Source organism: Sinohyriopsis cumingii, chromosome 17 (assembly GCF_028554795.1).
Source record: "Sinohyriopsis cumingii isolate HCF-2022 chromosome 17, ASM2855479v2, whole genome shotgun sequence".
Lineage (NCBI taxonomy): Eukaryota > Metazoa > Mollusca > Bivalvia > Unionida > Unionidae > Sinohyriopsis > Sinohyriopsis cumingii.
The window spans coordinates 84,574,299-84,594,897 of record NC_142977.1 but is presented as its reverse complement, the minus strand read 5'-3'; the positions used below and the strand labels follow the sequence as shown (position 1 = coordinate 84,594,897).

Genomic DNA, 20,599 nt, shown 5'->3' with positions numbered 1-20,599 from the left:
CACAGCAACAGAGTGAAGATGATCCTTTATTAGTGCTGTAATTGATGTAATGCCTTTGTGGTTTTCAAGTACGTATTAAGAACAACAGCAACAAAGTGAATACCTAATTTTGTTAGTGTTGTAACAGATGTACTGTCTTTGTCATTTTCCGGTCAATATTAAGAACAGAAGAAAACGATTGAATGCGTTTCTAATTCGTGTTGATATAGATGTATTGCCTTTGTGCTTTCCTGGTCAATATTAAAAGCAACAGCAACAGAATGATTACATGTCATAATTAGTGATGTAACATATGTACTGTCCTTGTGATTTTCTGGTCAATTTTTATTTTAAAAAAGCAAAAAAGTGAATACGTTTTATTATTAGTGTTTAATAGATGTACGGCATTTGTGATTTATTGGTCAATATTAAGATCAACAGCAAAAAAAGTGAATACGTTTTATTATTAGTGTTGTAATAGATGTACTGCCTCCGTGTTTTACTGTTTAATATTAAGAACAATAGTGACATAGTGAGTGTTGTAATAGACGAAAACCTTTTATGAATGTATGGTCAATAATAAGAGCGACAACAACATAGAGAATACGGTCTATTATTAGTGCTGTAATAGATGAACAACCTTTGTGTATGTATGATCAATATTAAGAACGAAAGCAACATAGTGAATACTTTTTATTATTAGTGTTGTAATAGATGAACAACATTTGTGTATATATGATCAATATTAAGAACGAAAGCAACATAGTGAATACGGTCTATTATTAGTGTTGTAATAGATGAACAACCTTTGTGTATGTATGATCAATATTAAGAACGACAGCAACATAGTGAATACTTTTTACTATTAGTGTTGTAATAGCTGTACTTCCCTTGTGGTATTGTGGTCAATATTAAGAACAATAGCAACAGGGTGAATACGTTTATAATTAGTGTTGTAAATAAGAAATGTAATAGAAATTGGTTTGAAACAAATATACAAATACGAGAGGAAGCTTGATTATATCTTTGTTGCTCTCCTGTTTTCAAAGTCCTAACTGGAGACATCGATACTGAAAAAAAAAAATTGCAATGATGAGATTAATGACATCTTGTTTAATTTTTGTTAGAGTTTTGCCGGGAAGCTGTCCACTTCACGGATGACTTTCTGAACAAAGCATAATGTTCTTAAGAAAAAACGTCTTACCGCGGGCTTTGCCAACCAAACCAGGAATTGACTGTGTTGAAAGATACTTACACCAATAACGTTTACAAATGGTTTCCTGACCAAACAAAAGGCATGTAAGACAAAATATATTACAGCAAACTATGCTCAACCAAGCCATGTATGTATTGTATATTTAAAAATGCTTTCACAAATGACCTTTACTGAAGTACTCTTCAGCTGTTGAGGAATGTGAAATATAAAAGTGCAGTCTATATGTATTATGTGATAGAATTATTTGATACATTGGATGTTCCAGAATTTATTCTATATTCTTCAGATGGTCAGAACTGTGTGATATAACGTCATGCTATCATAATTATTATATGTAGTCTGTTTCAAATTAGTCATTTTAATAATTGGATAGGTAAAAGGAATTCAATTGTATGTTGCCTGCATTGAATGAGCAATTTATGAGGTGGTCTAATTCAGTAAGATTATTTTTAGATACAGATTCGTGTGCAAATCTGGTTACAAAAATAATAATCGCGTACAGTAGTTCTGGTGAAATGTTTTAATCTGTAAAGAAGCAAATTAATGTGTGCGCATGCGCAACGTATCTCATTGCATTCGTACTTAACCGTGTTTAGTGTAGTACATGGATCTAGTCATTGCTTTTAGCTGCTTTTGTACGGAGTAGGACTCGTAGAACTCTGTCGGTTTTTGGGTAACCGGTATGGTGTCTGTGGTGAGGTTGGCCCTGAGGACGGTAGTAGTTTATTTGCAGTGAGTTACCACTACTTCCAGACTAACGTTACTGTGGGTAATGCGGAGGTTGTGAATGGTAGAGGAGGGCCGTGCGTGGTGGCTCCATATCCTCTCGAAGAGAGTTGAGCTGTGGCCGGAAATATTTCGTGATCGTCATCTACACATCACGAGTTAAATGTTTTCGTGTCAAAGCAACACACACACACACACACACACACACACACACACACACACATATATATATATATATATATATATATATATATATATATATATATATATATATATATATATATATATAAACTATTTGTTCATTTGTTTTATATTTTTGAACAAATTCTATCATTTGGTAACCCTTACAGACAGAATCGTAATGTATGCATACTTGTGTAAATCCTACACTTTGTTTAAACCCTACCAGGCTTGACAATGTTACAACTGTGGCAGCAGTTTCGTGTTTGGTTGAGAATGTAGGGGTGGGTGGGTTGATAGACTCTAAACATATGATGATAATTTTAGGAATTTTAAGTTACTGTTCATTCTGTCAGAGTAGACGTCTACAACATTCTTTTTGTTATTGAGCAGTCAGCTAGAAGCTTGTCATTGTAAAGACAGCTACTTTGAAAAGAATAATATCTTTGACAGAAACATATGTTCTATTCTAATTGTTCTGGTAGAATTAGAATACTCTACTAGTATGCAAAAGTTGTAATTCTTATTACATTAATTAGTCTGACCCAAAAGATGACGCTTTATTTCGGGTGATTTTAAGTTGTAATGCGTATGATGGCCATTCTTGCTAATCTTTCTGATGTGATAATATGTTTTTCTTCTATAATTGTATCACTTTCAAACAAAACTGATGTGCTTATATGTTTTTTTTCTTCGTCTATAGTTGCACCACTTTCAAACAGGACTGATGTGCTCATGTTTTATCTTTTGTAGTTGTACCAGTGTGAAACAGGACTGATGTGATTATGTTTTATCTTTTGTAGTTGTACCAGTGTGAAACAGGACTGATGTGTTTATGTTTTATCTTTTGTAGTTGTACCAGTGTGAAACAGGACTGATGTGTTTATGTTTTATCTTTTGTAGTTGTACCAGTGTGAAACAGGACTGATGTGTTTATGTTTTATCTTTTGTAGTTGTACCAGTGTGAAACAGGACTGATGTGATACTAATTCTTCTTCAATATTGGTACCAATTATCAATAAGTTTATTTGTCTACAGCTATACAACTTTGAATCAGCATTTATATACCAGAATAATGGTGATACGCTGATATCGAAACCAACATGATAGATAGATAGATAGATAGATAGAACTGCGGGAATATTAAGAACGTTGTAATTTTGTGAATGTCTTTATTCTGAGTATCAAATATACGACACTTAAATGTGCTCCTAAGAGGATAATCATAGATTTATAGCCATTATATAACAGAAATATAAATATATACACAGATTATACCTCAAAATAGATGTGAGTTGTAAATATTTACAAACAATAGACTTATTCCTTTCTCTAACTTGCAATTTTGATTTGTTGAAAAATATAAGGCGAAGAGACTGACTCGCGCATCGACATGTGAAATGATACAATTCTTGAACTTTGTTAGAAGAGCAAGAACGAATAAATTAAGTATTCAGTCATTTAGTAAATTAAGTGATTAATTACTCAGTAGGTTAATGACTATACCTCTCTTTGAAGAATCAACATATGCATTTGCACGCATCCCCTAAAATGGTCGTCCTACAATGGCCACGCACGCAGTGTAGATCAAATACACAATGCCTGTTACATACGTACTCAAAATATGGGCATCCATAGTCGGCCTCAACAGCTGGTATATCTAATGCAGAGAATAAATAAATTAACATCAAAGAAAACTGGTTGTAGAAAAACTGTAAAACTTTGTTAGAAATAAATTATCTAATTTATGGTGAACGCATACATACATACATACATACGTACATACTAAACCGAACCTTTCCACGGCGAAAGTTTGTATTTCTATGATGTATAATTGTCTTTGTCAGACTAACAATGTGACTATCTTGACGAGAAAGTCAGATAATATAGGGATGGCAAATTTACGGTTCCGTTATTCTTTGTTTGTACCTCCCAAGCAGTGCACGCTCTTTACAGCGTTGTATTTGGGTCTCGGTTCTTGCAATTTTGTATTTAGGTCTTGAGGTTCTTACTCTTCGTAATGTTGTGTTTGGATCTAGGTTCTTACGTTTTGCAACGTTATATTTGGGTCGTGCTTCTTACTCTACATTGTTCTATTTGGGTCTGTTTTCTTTCTCTTTGCAATGTTGTATTTGGGTCTATTTTCTTACTCTTTGCAATGTTGTATTTGGGACTATTTTCTTACTCTTTGCAATGTTGTATTTGGGTCTATTTTCTTTCTCTTTGCAATGTTGTATTTGGATCTATTTTCTTTCTCTTTGCAATGTTGTATTTGGGTCTATTTTCTTTCTCTTTGCAATGTTGTATTTGAGTCTATTTTCTTACTCTTTGCAATGTTGTATTTGGGTCTATTTTCTTACTCTTTGCAATGTTGTATTTGGGTCTGTTTTCGTTCTCTTTGCAATGTTGTATTTGGGTCTATTTTCTTACTTTTTGCAATGTTGTATTTTGGTCTATTTTTTTGCTCTTTGCAATGTTGTATTTTGGTCTATTTTTTACGCTTTGCAATGTTGTATTTGGGTCTATTTTCTTACTCTTTGCAATGTTGTATTTCGATCTAGGTTCTTACTCTTTGCAGGATGGGCTAATGTGGATATGTGAGAAAGCTTGCCAGTAGCTTCTCGTGGGTCGGTGGTTCTTTCTGGGGTTTTCCCCGAGTTCTTCCTCCACCATTAATACTGGCCGCCATGTATAGCCTATCGTGTGCTGAAAAATGGCGTTAAACCCTACAACAACAACAACAACAACAACAACAACAATCATGTGGCCGAGTGGTCTAAAGCGCTCACCGTTACAGATCACTGCCATCTCACCTCTGTCTGCGTGGGTTCAAGTCTCGGCATCGGCCAATGTGGGTACTTGAGAAGGCTTGCCATTGGCTTCTCGTGGGTCGGTGGTTCTCTCCAGGGTCTTCCCGGTTCTCCCTCCACGAATTTTACTGGCCGGCATGTGTAGTTTATTTGTGCTGAAAATGGTGTTAATCCCTACAACAACAACAACAACAACAACAATTCTTTGCAGTGTTGTAATAGGGATTAGGTCTTTTGAACATAGTTTGCAAATAATTGAGCATCGACGATCAGCACTAGGTTCAATTAGGGAAAAAAAGTTAATTCGAAAAGTGTCGTACTCAGTAAACAAATTATCAATGTATATTACAATCTGAACTATCAAAAACATTATAGAGAGGAAAGAGGATCAGAAGTCGTACCCTCATTTAAATTTTCATCTTACTCTCCATTGCCCATGACAATGTTAAAACGAATTAAATCTTCATTTCCAGACTACCTTTTAAATGTATTGTGCTTATGAATATGGATGGGAAACACATTATAGTATGAATATAATACAAAATGTACATACACGTCCACACGTCTTGAATTTACATCCAATATTTCATCGTGAGGGGGAAACAAATGATAAATCCATTGATCGAATTCTTTTCCATTGTCTCGTGCTGAGAAATGTGTTTTGAAAAATGCTTTTTAATTAGAAACCGAATATCACCTAACTTAAGAAGACAAAAACTACCTAAGGAAGCTACAAGTTGAAAGTAGTAAATGGGGGCACCCTAGCCTCAATGGGAATTAGCATTGCAGACAGGGTCGCGGCACTCTAGCCTCAATGGAAATTGAACATGGGGAATACAAGCCCGGCACTCTAGCCTCAAGGGGAATTGAACATGGGAAAAAGTCTTGGGCAACTCTAGCCTCAATGGGAATTACCATTACAGGACCCCATCGGACAATCTGGGGACTATGTAAATTTAACATGGGAATAGACTGTGGGTCTGTTGAGCGACAAAATGGAACAGGGTCGGGACCCTATTTTAATAAGGTCCCGACCTGAGGGGTCTATGGAAAGGGAACAGGGGAGAGGGATAGAACACACACACACACACACACACACACATATATATTAAATAAAAAAAGGGGTAGGCAATTGAAAGTCGATCTCTTGTCGAGAAATGTGGGTGGCCCTGAAAAGGGCCTTTGGGTTTATATATCCCCTTAACATGAAGGGCATCTGTGACTTCTTCTTGTCCTTAGGCTTCGTCTCACTGTAGGACCGTAAATCAGGACTCTTTTGAGGCATCCTTGCCTCTCCACGTAAATCCTACGTATCCATAGGTTGCTGGCGATCCTATGGACAACTGTCCATTCGGATCGGACATACATCGGTATGTCCGTCCTGAACATCATTGTTGACACAAGGGTGGAAGATTCAACGTCAGTCCACATGCTGAGGCGACGAGAACAGGTAAATCAATGCAGTGAACTGCGCTTATTTATAGGTAGAGGAAGGATTGAAACGTATTGATTTCATTGACCATTCCAAACACGCGTTACAAAATTCATTCAGCCCGCATCCAATCCGAAGAGAACAGTCTGTGACGTCACTTGGTCTATATAGATTCGCTACGCCTGTGTGCAGTCAATCGATGCGAGACAGTGATTCAACATGACGGAAACTCAGAAAACGATCCATTGGGGTGCACCAGCAGTGGAGACTGCACAAGGGAACCCGGACTTACTTTCAGAAGAGGTACATTGGAATTTTGTGGATTTTCTTACCTCGCAAGAATTTGTTCCGGAACCTTCGTCACCTTCATTACCACACGTGGAGAATTTTAGACAGAGACAGAAAGAAGAATTGGAGAAATTTATACAACGACAAAAGGAAGCGGAACAAGCTTTTCTTTTACAGCAACAACAGCAAGAAGAGGTAAGAAAAAACAACAACAACAACAAGAAGCAGCAGCAAAGAAACAAGAGGGTGAAAATCAAACGTCACGGTACTGTTATACATTTTAGCGGAGTTAAGAAGTCTGAAACAAATGTATCAGACTTCTTTATCACGACCTAAGAGAATACGACCTTCCCGAGCTAAACATGCCAACCCTGTGACTAAGCCTACCGTACCACCCTTAGTGATTTCAACCCAATCATCATCATCAGAAGTAGGCCTCGGCCGTTGCAAAGGCTTAAGGCAGTTAAAGTTGATTGCTTAAACTCACCCCTACACCAAAATCCAAAGACCCTTTTCAGGGCCACCCACTTCTCTCGAAAAGAGATAGACTTTCAATTGCCAATAACTCAAAAAAAAACCGAAAAAAAACCCATTTTACCCCTATAGTACGTGTAGCAACAGGGGGGGGGGGGCGAATCCGACATTTTGTCCAATCGTCATTTGGCTTAATTAATACTTTCTGCAACTCAACGATCTAGTGTCGTCAGCGCCTGGTAAAAAAAAAACGACGTCGTCGTCGAGGGGATCGTCCGGACGTCATTTGGTTTAATTAACACCTTCTGCGCGCCGATCCCAGCGTCGTCAGCGTCCGGTAAGCACATCGACGACCGCGTCGATGTCATCGCCCCCCCCCCCCCCTGCTGCTAAGTGGTTACAATGAAAATTATTTACAACTAACCGAATATTTGGTCAAGTCCGATACGATATCGTGTCCGAGGGTCATGTAAATTTATCGTTACGAATCCATGTGGGGTCGACTGAGCATGACTAAAAAAGTTTCGAAAAACATTAAAGTCCATGTCACCGCCGCACCATGTCTGCCAAATATTTCGTAGCGTGTGTGTATCAACGCCGTTGAACACAGCAAGAATATTACAGTTATCTCTGATTACTTTTGGAATCTGAGTGTATCGTTGAGTGACATATATCACGTCAGTGTTTTTATGCCTGCCTCTGGAAAATATCCTAGCTGGGTTTTTTTTGATTGTCTAACATAACATCATCATACACGACTAGATTGTTAACGTTGCCATCAATATCATCAATACCTGGTGCATCATTGATATCTGTAATAAACTCAATAACATTTTTTTCAGCGATCGCTGATGCATTCTCGTTGAAATCTTTCAACACCTCGTAGCATCGTTGATCATCCACGCTAGGAGCAACCAAATACAACTTGTCCCACTTCATCCATCTCATTATTAAATTAAGTAGTAATTGCGTCTTGCCGGATCCAGATGGTCCGATGATAATCATCCGGATCGAGTTTGGTAACGCTGCAACATGCTTAACTGGTTCTCTTGTTTTAGTCGCTGAAAAGTCAATTATATTCATGTCTCTATACATAAATTATGGATCTATATTGTGTAAAGTGTAGAGTGCGTACTGGCACAAATGATATGACAACCGTTACAACAAGAAATAACAGATCGGCGCTTACTGGCAAGTGTGCACAATGCGGTATAAAGAAATTTAGATTTATTTCTATTAGACCCGGAGATGTTTTAAAAAAAAGCGAGGAGGTGATATTGCAGCCAAGTTATCAAAACTCCCCGGAACCCCGTGGGCAAAGTATCCAGGAGAAAAACACCTCCCAGGATATAGCTACTGTGGCCCCGGAACACGATTAGATATCAGACTCGATGATCAAAATCAACCCAAACCCGGTGAGTACCCAATAAATGCTATCGATAAGGCGTGTCATGCTCATGATGTTGCTTACAAAAGTAGCGATCTGCAACAGCGTCATATCGCTGACGTAAAATTAATTCACGCGTTAAATGCTATTCCTGATAAATCCGTCAAAGAAAAATTGGCTTCATGGTTGGTAAAATCGGCTATGAAAGGTAAATTAATGATTGCAAGCGGAGCTTCTCGCGCTGGTAATTGAAAACGCTAGCGTTTATAATAACAATATGGAATCCATCTATTATTCTCCGAGAGGATACTGGAAGGGGAAGGCCGCAATTGGTAAGCTTGCAAGCGCTGCAAAGGTAACAAAGGCCACTGCGGCTAATTGGTTATCCAAACAGGCTATATGGTAAATCTATCTACCACCGCCTAAACAAATCAACTTCTCGCGCTTTGATGTCAGCGTACCTAATGAAGTTCATCAGGCTGATATACTATTTTTGCCGCATGACAACGGTTACAAATACGCGCTAACCGTAGTTGATGTTGCGAGTCGATACAAACAAGCGGAGCCGTTAAAAACAAAGTCAGCAACTGAAGTAGCCGCTGCGTTTGAAAGAATTTATCGAAGAGGTCCTCTGCGCTGGCCAAATCTATTACAAGTTGATCCCGGTAGTGAATTTCGCGGCGCTGTTTTATCAACGCTGAAACATCATAGCGTCGCGGTACGACGAGGTCATACTGCGCTACATCGTGATCAGGCAATTGTTGAACGATTCAATCGGACTCTTGCTGAACGGTTATTTGGATATCAATACGCGAAGGAATTCATCCAAGAAAAACGATCTCGTGAATGGGTCAAAAGGTTACCAGGCATAATTGCAGCGTTAAATAACGAGATTACCCGAGCAATCAACATGAAGCCCAGCGACGCGATTAAATACGAGTATATACCCGGAAAATCAAAATAAATAGCGTTTCCAAGCCGATTCTCGGCGATGTCACCGTGAGATATCTGTATGAACCAGGAGAGCTTGAAGGCGGTAAAAAAAGAGCTACTGATCCTATTTGGAGTGTTACCACGCATAACATATCAACGATAACACGATCAACTGGTAGACCACCGATCTACAGACTGGATTCAACTGCTCCTCAGCGCGGATTTACACGCGAGCAACTACAAGTGATACCTGACGATACTCAATTACCCCCGCGTGGTCTTAACTAGCGCCGTTGCGTCTATTACACTCAAGACAGGTCAACCTCACATTGTTTTTGACATGACCGAGACTGTTATCGATCCTATCCACGGTAAATTGGCGAGTGTCTTTATCCGAATAACGCCAACTTATTATACAATTACAACTCGCGCAGTGATTATTCTGTTGTTGTCGTAACGCAATTATTAATTCGGCATCAATATCAAAACGCCGCTGTTTTTTTTTATCCTGTTGACGGTAACCCGAGAGTTTTCTATTAATGACGCTTGCATCGATGGCGACTCCGTCACTGACTCCGTCAATAACAATTCTTCGAAGCTGATTTATCCTTCGTACTCTGGACACTGCAAGATAGACTAGATTTGACCATTCGATGCGATTATCAACTATCCAAACAATTGTGTCCGTGATGGTTAGTCCCTGCGAGGAATGTATTGTTGTTGCGTATCCTAGCGTCCAAGGGGATTTATTAGCACGTAGCGCGTCCTCGACGACGCTGATATCAACGAGCACGATATCATTCAGCACGAGAATTTGTTTTTCTGTCCGGCCTGGAATTTCAACTTCAATGTTCTGCCGCCGTGTATCCACGGGTCTATAACATAACGGCACTGGGCGCGTTGGAAACTTTTCCTTATGCAACGTAAACAACCTCCGCTGAAGTGTGTCTCTGACTATCTTTCTACTCGCTACAATCAAATCGTTTGGTTTCCATGTTTCCCAGAATTCATTTCCGGAATCACCTCGCGGATTATTTCACATTGAATTCTATCCGGCTGTAATCTGATTAATTTTTTAACCTCGCGCAGTTGTTCATCAAGTGCTCGGTAATCAGTATCGGTTTCTTCATAATAGTCCACAAAACCCCTTAACCAATCATGTGGACCCTCGCCGACAAATGGTGGTGGTTGGCCATGATCCCCACACATGATTACCGCTGTATTCGCGCGCAGCAACCAATCAAGAAACATTTGTAAAACATCTAACGAAACAGTACATATCTCATCCCAGATGATAACCTCAGGAATAAATTTTTCACCCATTCGATCAGGAGTCCACTCACCGCCGCTGTATCGAAAAAAGCTGTGATAAGTAACGGCGTCAACATTTCGTTGTTTTATCTCTCGCGCTAGTCTATGGGTCGGTGTAAGTACGATTATACTTGCCCGCGTTCGAAATAATTCAATTGCCCGAGTCGTCTTTCCTGACCCGCCACAGCCGCTTAAATAAACTGTTTTGTGTCTACAAATTGGATCAGAACACGATGGTGCATCAGACCATTCTGACAATTTATCACCGCGTAAGTAGTTGTTCTCAACGGTGACATCTGCTGACGGGGAATAATCGCGTCGTATTTCATTTTTAATTCTCCATGTACCCCAACTCTCGTCCGGACTAGTAAACTCGGCTACGTTTCCCTTATACTTTACGTCTATATAAAATGAATCAACGGCTACTCTAACCGCGGTATCGGGGAATCTATTTATCATCGAGAATAAATTGATAGCGGCATAACCCAGCATAGACGCCCTCAAATGTGGATACGCCGGGCTGTCTCCATCGCTGTAGGTAACAACTCTACCCAACCTCGTTCCATTGGACAAGAAAGCTGTTTTGCAGTTCACGTATCTATTTTTTGCCACTGCGTCCTTGATTACGAAATCATATTCTGCGTCATCTATAATCAGCCGTGAGCAATATCGTTTGTAGTCGTGGTTTTTTCCACCTTGTGTGAACTTACCAATTATTCTTCTACCGAGATCTTTTGCCTCGCGGTTTCGTTGGTTAAATATCCTCCTGGACCATTCGATGATATATTCCTCGTCGGCATCAATGTTTTTTCTGGACTCGTCAATTATGCTATCTAGACGCTCCGGTTCTGGTAACCAGACTTCAGTCTGCGCCCGGTATGATATAATCGCGTCACTGACAATCAACGAAACTAGCATGCTACAATCAATCATATACCGTAGCAGCGCTATTGGCAGCCACTTCTTTTCAGCCATGTGTCTACCGATCCAAATATAGCAACAGCGATGGAGTCCTGCCGCGAATTCAAATGATACTATGCGAGCGAATCCGGTTAAATCAAAATCAGGCAGTGGTCCATTAATAGCAACACGAGTCATTTCATGACTGGGGTGTCCAAATCGTCTAAAGTACTCAGCGGCGGATCCATACCCGAGAAAACTCGCTGGATAACAGGCAACCATATCAACCGAGATCATAGCGTCGCGGTTGTATTCAGTGTTCCATAGTCCACCGTGATAGTATTCCAAACAACTGGATTGTACATCCGGCAGAAATTCCTTGCGCGTTGGTCTCCACGCATTTTTCCTTGCTGCAACATGAGCTACAACCGATGGAATCGTAAAACAATTTGTTAGCAGTTGTTCATCATGCTCTTCAAATTCCATGGCGGTTTTTTTCATCCTGTTGTGAAATGCTTCAGTGCGATATAATTCGCCGTTTGGTCTTACAAACTGATCAAAGGTATCCGCATCGTTTTCAGCGCTGCGAAGTAACCACACTGATACAGGGTCGTTTTTACACAAGTAGGCAATAGCATCAAATAGTTTCCTCTCCGCGAGAAAACCATCCCGGGAGAATTCTTCTCCCAAAAATTCTTCGGGTATATACTTTACTGTTCTATCCCGTGGAAATATTGTGATCGCGGGCGTCCATGCGTGTTCGTTATGATCAATAATTTTGATTGGGGCCCCATTTGATTTATACTTCGATTCGTATAATACTTCACCGGTTATCGTTGTAACGGTTATTGGAAATCTCAACGACGTTTCTAATCTCGCTATGTCGCTGATGGTTGCTCCACGCTCTTTTACGGTTAGTTCCCACTGGTTGATTTTGCTACGTCGTAAATCAGTCAATTTGTTTCCTCGACATGCATTTGTAAAATGCTCTATTACTCGTTCTGCTACACAATTTATCCCCGTTGACTGTTTCATTGGTTTCAGTTTTCCGATATCAGGTTTCTTATTTAACGGGTATATTCCATAAACAACTGCTGTTTCAGGATACGCTCGTTCATAGTATGGTCTGTCAATTCCGGTTAACAGCCCCGGCTTGGAGTCGCGGCTAACAATAACTGTTTTCTTGTCGCTGAGAACTGGTTCAAATTTATCACGTATGATCCAATCACCTGATTCCACCCGGACAATGAATTTTACTCTGAAGAAATACTTTTTACCGTCAAGTTGTGATATTATCGTTGCTGCGCGGTTGTCGTTCATGGTAGCATCAACAACGCCATCAATTCGAAATGTTGACCAACTATGAGATGCGCCATCACGCTTGAATTCATCGATACAATCGCGTATTTTATTCAACAGGGTTCTATCGTTTATTAACGCTTTTGGTGTGTCCTTGAGGACTCTATCGAGATTGAATTTAATATTTTTCCAGGGCTTAATTACTGCTAATCTCTCAAACTCATCCATATAATTAAAACAAGTATTTAAATAAAAGAATATAGTATAATGAATAAATGCAAATGGTTGATGATTGGGTCGATAACCCCGTGCAATAAATCATGTAGAGGTGAATTCTGTGGGTATCATTTACAAAGCGTTCGCAACGGGTCCCTTGGCCCTCTTCCGTGCTTGGTTTGCCGCGTTGGTGTAAGAGGAAAATCGCAGTTGTGTATCAGCTGCGGTGGAAAACGATACAGAGAGTTAAAACGTTATTACGATAAACGAATTAAAAACGCCGTCATCGACCCCACCGCCGACTCCGTCAAAGACAAAATCATCAAAACTCCTCAAGACTATATTGAAAGGTTTATAATTAAACCAAATAATGAATTAGACAAGTAGTATTATTATACAAATGGACCAAGAGTTCAGACCTCACCTTGTGTTTGTTAATTACGAGGCATCTCGCGACGGCGTTGTTAGAAATTGTAGACTGAAGAAGCCGGTTGGTACCGTAAATAATCACGGATACTTGCGATTTAATGCTGGGAAAAAAATCTGTCTTATTCACAGGATGGTGTATGAAGCGTTTAACGGACTGATCAACGACGGTCTCGTTATTGATCACATTGATGGATGTCCTCAAAATAACAGACTGTGTAATCTAAGAGCTGTTACACCGAGTCAAAATTCCAAATTTGGAAAAACAGGAGGGATGAGAAAGGCAAAACCCGTAAAGTCATTTGATACAATAACGCACGAAGAAAAAATATTTCGCTCTATGAATGCGGATGGTAAATACTTCGATATTTGTAGTAAATCAGTTCGAGATGTTGCGGAGAATATAACTAAAACAGCGATCTCAAAAAAGACGAGTCACAGAATTCGACTTTCATATATAACATCAAAGGGAGATAACTCGTTTTGTGATAGCGTCGCATGACAAGAGTTACGTCCCTTGAAGTCCAATTAATGTTGCGATTAATTAATCATTTTACGATGAAAACTAATGAAATACACGCTGTTATCTAACAGCTGTATTCTTTTTTTTAATGTTTTATTTGAGTATTTGGTTTCATTTAAATGCCGTGAAACACCATTAATAAGTATTTCAGGGTTTAACGATTCAAGGGAATTCAAATTAACACACACCTTGTGACTGACGCCGCTGTATTAGTCACTTTATATATAAGATGACTCGTTATAAGCCTGGGGCTTTCGAAAGCCAATTCAACTAATCAAAACTAACCCACGCTCTTGACCCGGGCGTGTGGTTGTCTTTTGTTCACAATCATGCAACCGGGTTAATTTAATTGGGTTGCTTTTGATTGGTTGAATTGGCCGTAGAGTTCCGCCCCGCCGTTTTATGTTTGTGCTGTCTTGTGCCGTCCCATCATCCATCAATCATTTCATTGTAAATATATTCATCCTTAATTAAGTACATGTAGTGATGTCCCCCCAAGCATATCTTCTGGGCGGTCTACGATGACGTTTGTCACCCTAGGCCTCCCTCCCGGAGATGTATGTTTTGGGGTTCCCTTGGGCTCAGATGGATGCGAAGGGCACCCAAGGGGTTCCAAGATGTGAGTGTCCTTAATTAAGTATATGTATATGCCTGCAATCTGCCACAACACTCGAGTGGAGATTTACGGCATTGTACTGTCCATGTATGCCTGTAATCTGCCACAACACTCGAGTGGAGATTTACGGCATTGTACTGTCCATGTATGCCTGTAATCTGCCACAACACTCGAGTGGAGATTTACGGCATTGTACTGTCCATACAAAAAACGGGGTCAAAAATGACCCCCAATAATTTTATTAAACTTTAAACTTAAATTTTATTAAAATTTTTGATATTAGAAATAAGATGTTTATAAGAATATGGATTCCCAAGACATCAATAATATATTAACTGAGATTTCAAAATTAAAAAATCAAGGAATTGTATTATCTGATAGGCTCAACAGCGAGGAAATATTATCCGATTATGAGGCTATAAACGAACAATCGAAGCGAGGGCGTTTTACGCTAGCCCGCGAGTATTCTTTTATAAAACGATTACAACATACAATTAATGAGAACCTGTATGGCAATGACGTAAGCGTATTCATTGGGTTATTCACTGCCGTTGAAACAATACGAAAAAAAACTCGGGCGGCTTTATGAAAAACGCCGCGAGATCTCTAGTAAGATTAAAAACATTAGGAGGATTATAGACGAAACCCCTGTGGGGAGCCTCAGCTTGAAGTTACCTGTGCCCACGTCGCGTGACGAAGTCGGCATACCAATGTAACATTATATACATGTGATGCGAAAAAGTAATGGTTTATTTTTTTTTCGATAAAGTCGTACTATAACGTTTTTAATTACCTATCCATATACACACAATGACACAACTTTCGCTTCGATATATTTCTGCCACCATGGAAAGACTCGGCGGAAAATTAGAAAATTTTATTTGAAATTGCGGATCAATTTACAATAATGGTAGGTGAATCACTTACTACTCGGCTAGCCAGAGAGCGGCTAGCAGCGCTTAAAAAGTTTATACCGTTACGAGACAGAGTGAGAGAAAAACTTCAAACGCGGCAACAAATGCAAACTGATTTTGCTGTTGGAAGTGAACACTTATTTGCCCCGGTAACTAAAGCGACTAAGGATGTTACAGCGGCAACAGAACGATCAATATATGGAGATATTCCTAAGGAGGGCGAGCGACGAGAAGTGCCTCTTCTTCCTGTACTTGAAAAGATAGCAGCAGAGACCGAACAAACAAAAAAGTCTCTGGAAACACTTCCCGTGGATATAACAACTACTGGACAGCAACAACGACAAAAAGAACGAGTACTAGAAGAACTACGACGACAAGGTGATACTAAAGAAGAGGAAGGAGACGTTACTATAGAAAAAATGTATTCACCACAAAGTATATTTACACACGATGTATACAATAAAATTAAAAGTTTAGATGTCACTGAATTAGCTAGATTCACCGCGCTGAATTTTTCACCTGATCTAAGAGAAAACGCTGTAAACAAAATGTATAAAGAGTACATAAAAAATGACAAGAATTGGATAAAAAAAGTATACCTGGCAAAACGCGGCAAATTTAAAATCACAAAAAATATTCGCAATGATTTTGAGGATTTTAAAAAGATGGTATTGAGTAGAGTGGATAAAGAAAAGTCAACTGGATTTCTTGGTAAATGGGACACAACTAAAGAAACAACTGGAAATGGATATTTAGGCAGCGGCTTAGTTGGAAACGCTAGTGTTACTTGTCCTGGTAGTGTTCTCAGTGATATATCACGGCTGGAAGTACTAATCGGAGGAAAACGAGCCGGAAATAACTCTCCGGAAATAATCAATGAGGCCGCTGATATTTGCAAGCGTTTATTTGCGGGCGGTATTATGGACATTAATGCATATCGAACGCTCATAGACGAGTTAGTGGATGATTAATTGGAAAACTGGTGTTTTTAATAAAGATGATCATACACTACAACCATGATAAACCAGTACTCGTCTACGTGGTAAACTCGCGATTGCCTGTTTACCGCGCGTACTATGGAGATGGTCTCGGTAGCACCATTGCGGGGTTATTTACAAGAATGGCTCCAAAAGTAGCGCCGTTAGCCAAACAATTAGGAATGAAGGCTATTGATGTTATTCGTGATAAGGGTATTAGTGCTATTGGAGATGTTGCCGGAAAGGCGCTTTCTGCAGCAAAGGACAAACTAATGTCATTGGTGAGAAGAAAAAAACAAAAACCACCGGTGATGCCATCAACGACGGTGATGCCTGCAAATGTCAGTAAAGTAATAAATAACGCCGTGGAAGAAAAACTAGAGTCGTTGGCGGCTCAGTCACTCACCAACGCGCCCATGAACGCAATAGCGGGGGAGTGGTCTTAAACAGAATTCAAAGAATTTACGACGAAAAAATCGCAATTGAAAACATCGACATGAATAATAATAGAAATGTTTGCGCGAACCGCTGATCCCGCGTTTGATATGGATGCCCCAGTGCGCAGGGATGATTCTGTCCGTGATTATCAATATTATTCTTATTATGCAGCGCAACCCGACCTACGATCGCGAATTGAACTTCAAGTCCAAGATACCAGTAAATATTTTTTGCCGTGTGAAGCGTTTATCGAAATTGAGGGAGAACTCGTGACAAATGCTGCCGATAATGCACCATACGCAGATGACAATCGTGTTCGAGTTGGCTTTGTCAACAACGGTATCATGGCGTTATTTGAGAGCGCCAGATATCTTATTGACGGGCGAGAAATTGAATCAATAGAACGCGAGGTTGATGTTGCAACGACGATAATTGGGTTAGCGAGATACTCGGATGATTATACAAGATCGGCGGGCCCATCTATGATGTTCGCAAAGGACTCCGCCGATAACGCTGATCATCTTCAGTACGTCAACGTGCTGGTGGAAAGAGATACCGTATTTGCTAATCAAGCTGAAGCAGCCAATCCAGACCGCAGAGCAAGACCGGGCGCTGAGTTCAATATTATGAAAAGTCTTAACGATAATAACAATATGGGATTCGCAGCACGAGTAACAATGTTGCAAAGACCACGCCGAACGTTTTCATGCGCGATTCCACTCCATCACATATTTGGGTTTTGCAGAAATGTCAGAAAAGTTATCTATGGGGCTAAGCATACAATCGCGCTAACGCGAAGGGGCGATGATAACAATGCAATATGGCGTGCTGCTGGCGTCGATAACGGTAAAGTCGTTTTAACTAAAATAGCATTGTGGATGCCGGTGTTGACTCCATCAGTTACCACGGAAGCACGATTGTTATCATTTATGGAACAGGGAGGGAAATCGTTGTTGAGTTGGCTAGCGGTAACAACTGATGCTAAAGAGGATAACGTCGCCGATACGTTTACATGGCACTTGGCATCAAAACAGGGTGTTTCAGCCCCGCGTCATATATTCATAGCGCTACAGAATAGGGAACGATTGGGCAGTCAAGAACGCAGCCATATGATATTTGATCAATTAGGAGTCAGGGATGTTTCGCTGAGAATAAACGGACAACAGGAACCATCCGAGGATATACAGCTTAATTACGGCGACAACCATATCGCACGTGTGTATCATCGATTGCTGTCATATATGGGTCGTGATCAAAACGTCGACACTGGTTTGCAAATATCACAATCTGATTTTAAAAAGCTGTATCCGATTTATTATTTTTCGTTGGAACATCTTGATTTAACGAGACAATCCGTCGTTGTTATACACTTCCGAGCTCGTATAGCCCCGGGTGGTGCCAATTATAGAGCGGTTGCTGTCATTCTCAGCGATAAATCAATGCTGTTGGAAGGTGTTGGTGGACGAATGAGAATCGTTGATGCGCCAGTGGAAAACATGTAATTGAAAGCACAAACGCGTTTACAATAAATGTCGTATAGTGTCGTCAGTGTAGAGTTGACTGATGGTCAAGTCAAGAAATTACGATCAAAGTCGGCTAAACAATGCGGGACCACAATAACGCTGAAGCCGTCGCAGATGGCGGGTGGTAATCATAAGATATCGTTGACGGCGCGTCAAATAAAACATTTCAATAATGCGATGAAGAATAAAAAGGGTGTTCAAATAGATTTTTCAGCCGCAGCGATTAAAAACATGGAAAAGACCGGTGGGATATTTCCGCTGTTAGCTGCGATTCCGGCATTAATTGCCGCGGCCGCACCAGCAGTGGCGAAGGCGGCGGCGTTAGGAGCCGTTGGTACCGCGGCGGGGATGGCACTGAAGAAGGCAACCGGGAAAGGCTATAAAAAAAAACGACCCGTAGCCGGAAAGGGTCTAAGACTACCGGGGACCCCGTATTCATGGTACTCGGGAAAGGGTCTAAGACTACCGGGAACCGTTTATTGACTCAGGAGTCAATGACTCCCATGTCTAATTTTGATTTAATAGACGCCGCAAACGCGCTAGCGATAAAAAACTTCAGAGGTGTTTTTATGAGGGATCAATTACCGGCGGCACCAAGGAATATTGAAACCGGCATAATTAACCTCGATGGGTCCTCCGGAGCGGGAACTCATTGGGTTGCGTACGCGATTGATCCGCGTGCGATCGTCTATTTTGATTCATACGGGTTAGCCCCGCCGAACGAGTTCATGCGGTATATCCGGGCGTGTTCAGCCCGGGTTTTTTATTCCACGCTGCCAACACAGCGATTAAGTGACCCACCGATATGTGGCCGTGAGGTATTGAACGTACTCGCAGCGATTTCATCATCGCGAAAACCACCTCATGTGGTTGTAAACGAAAACACTAGTGGGGTCGTAGGGGCCCGGCGGGTTAATTAGAAACGCCGTTTTTTTTTACAATAACGATGATTGATATTTGGGGACGACCGGTTTCGGCGCTGAAAGAATCCACGGAAACGCTCGCCACCGATGACATAAAAAAACTAATCGAGGATGAAATCGCTGATACGTTGAATCTAACAAGTGTTGACCCAGGTGAAATAGTCGTATTTCAAGACCGCCAGGGTAAATTGAAATCCAGTAATGTGTCGCTGGATGACGTTTTAACACGACGGCGTGATACCGCCGATGGCACTATCGCGCTGTATGCCGGCGACGGACGACTCAAACCGGGTGAACATCTGTCGGAGGTGATGAATAGGATAACATTCGTCCGAGACCGTTTTACAGGGTTGAATTTATTTATGACCGAACTCGACGCGCAGGTGAAAAAATCTGCCACCGAGGTGAAAAAATCTATCACCGATATACAACTCACTACCGCTAGGTTTTTCGGGACCCCGACGGTAACCGAACCGAATCTTGCAACAATAAGGAATGCTATTTTGGATTTTGCAACGCTGTCGGGCCAATTTTACACGTTACGAAAAAATGTTAACAGGATCGATGACAACTTTGATAAATTCTTTGGTAAAAAAAATACCAAGCTGGATGAGATTACAACAACTATAAATGATATCACCGCGTATGGACAGGAAATAAAAACGATCAAACTTGATGTTGCAGAGAACAGAAATGGTGTAGTAGTACATGAGCGGGAAATAGAAATAATCGGCGCTAATGTTGCAACGATCATAAATAATGTAGACTCGCATAGACGGAAAATAGAAACAATCAAAACTGATGTTACAATGATCATAAATAATATGAGCGCGTCTACACAGGAAATAGGAACAATCAAAACTGATATTGAAGCGAACAAAAAGGGTGTAGACGCGCATACACAGGAAATAGGAACAATCAAAACTGATATTGAAGCGAACAAAAAAAATGTAGACGCGTATTGGCGAGGAATAGGAATAATCAAAACTGATGTTGCAGCGAACAAAAAAGATATAGACGTGCATACATATGAAATAGGAACAATCAAACTTGATGTTGCAGCGAACAAAAAAAGTATAACCGAGAATACACGGGAAATAGAAACAAT

At 40.3% G+C, this 20,599-nt stretch overlaps 1 protein-coding gene across 1 annotated transcript in view; it reads right to left on the bottom strand.

The window, feature by feature from the left end:
* Nucleotides 1-659: 659 nt before the first annotated feature.
* Nucleotides 660-20,599, bottom strand: part of LOC149779347 (uncharacterized) — a 41,911-nt gene continuing 21,971 nt past the window's right edge. Inside the window, exons 4-6 of the mRNA XM_089939968.1 lie at nucleotides 4,915-5,066; nucleotides 3,608-3,761; nucleotides 660-1,049 (exon numbers count right to left, since the gene is read on the bottom strand). Coding sequence (XP_089796094.1) covers nucleotides 3,648-3,761; nucleotides 4,915-5,066 — 266 coding nt within the window. The 3' untranslated portion in view covers nucleotides 660-1,049; nucleotides 3,608-3,647. The remainder of the gene's footprint in view (nucleotides 1,050-3,607; nucleotides 3,762-4,914; nucleotides 5,067-20,599) is intronic.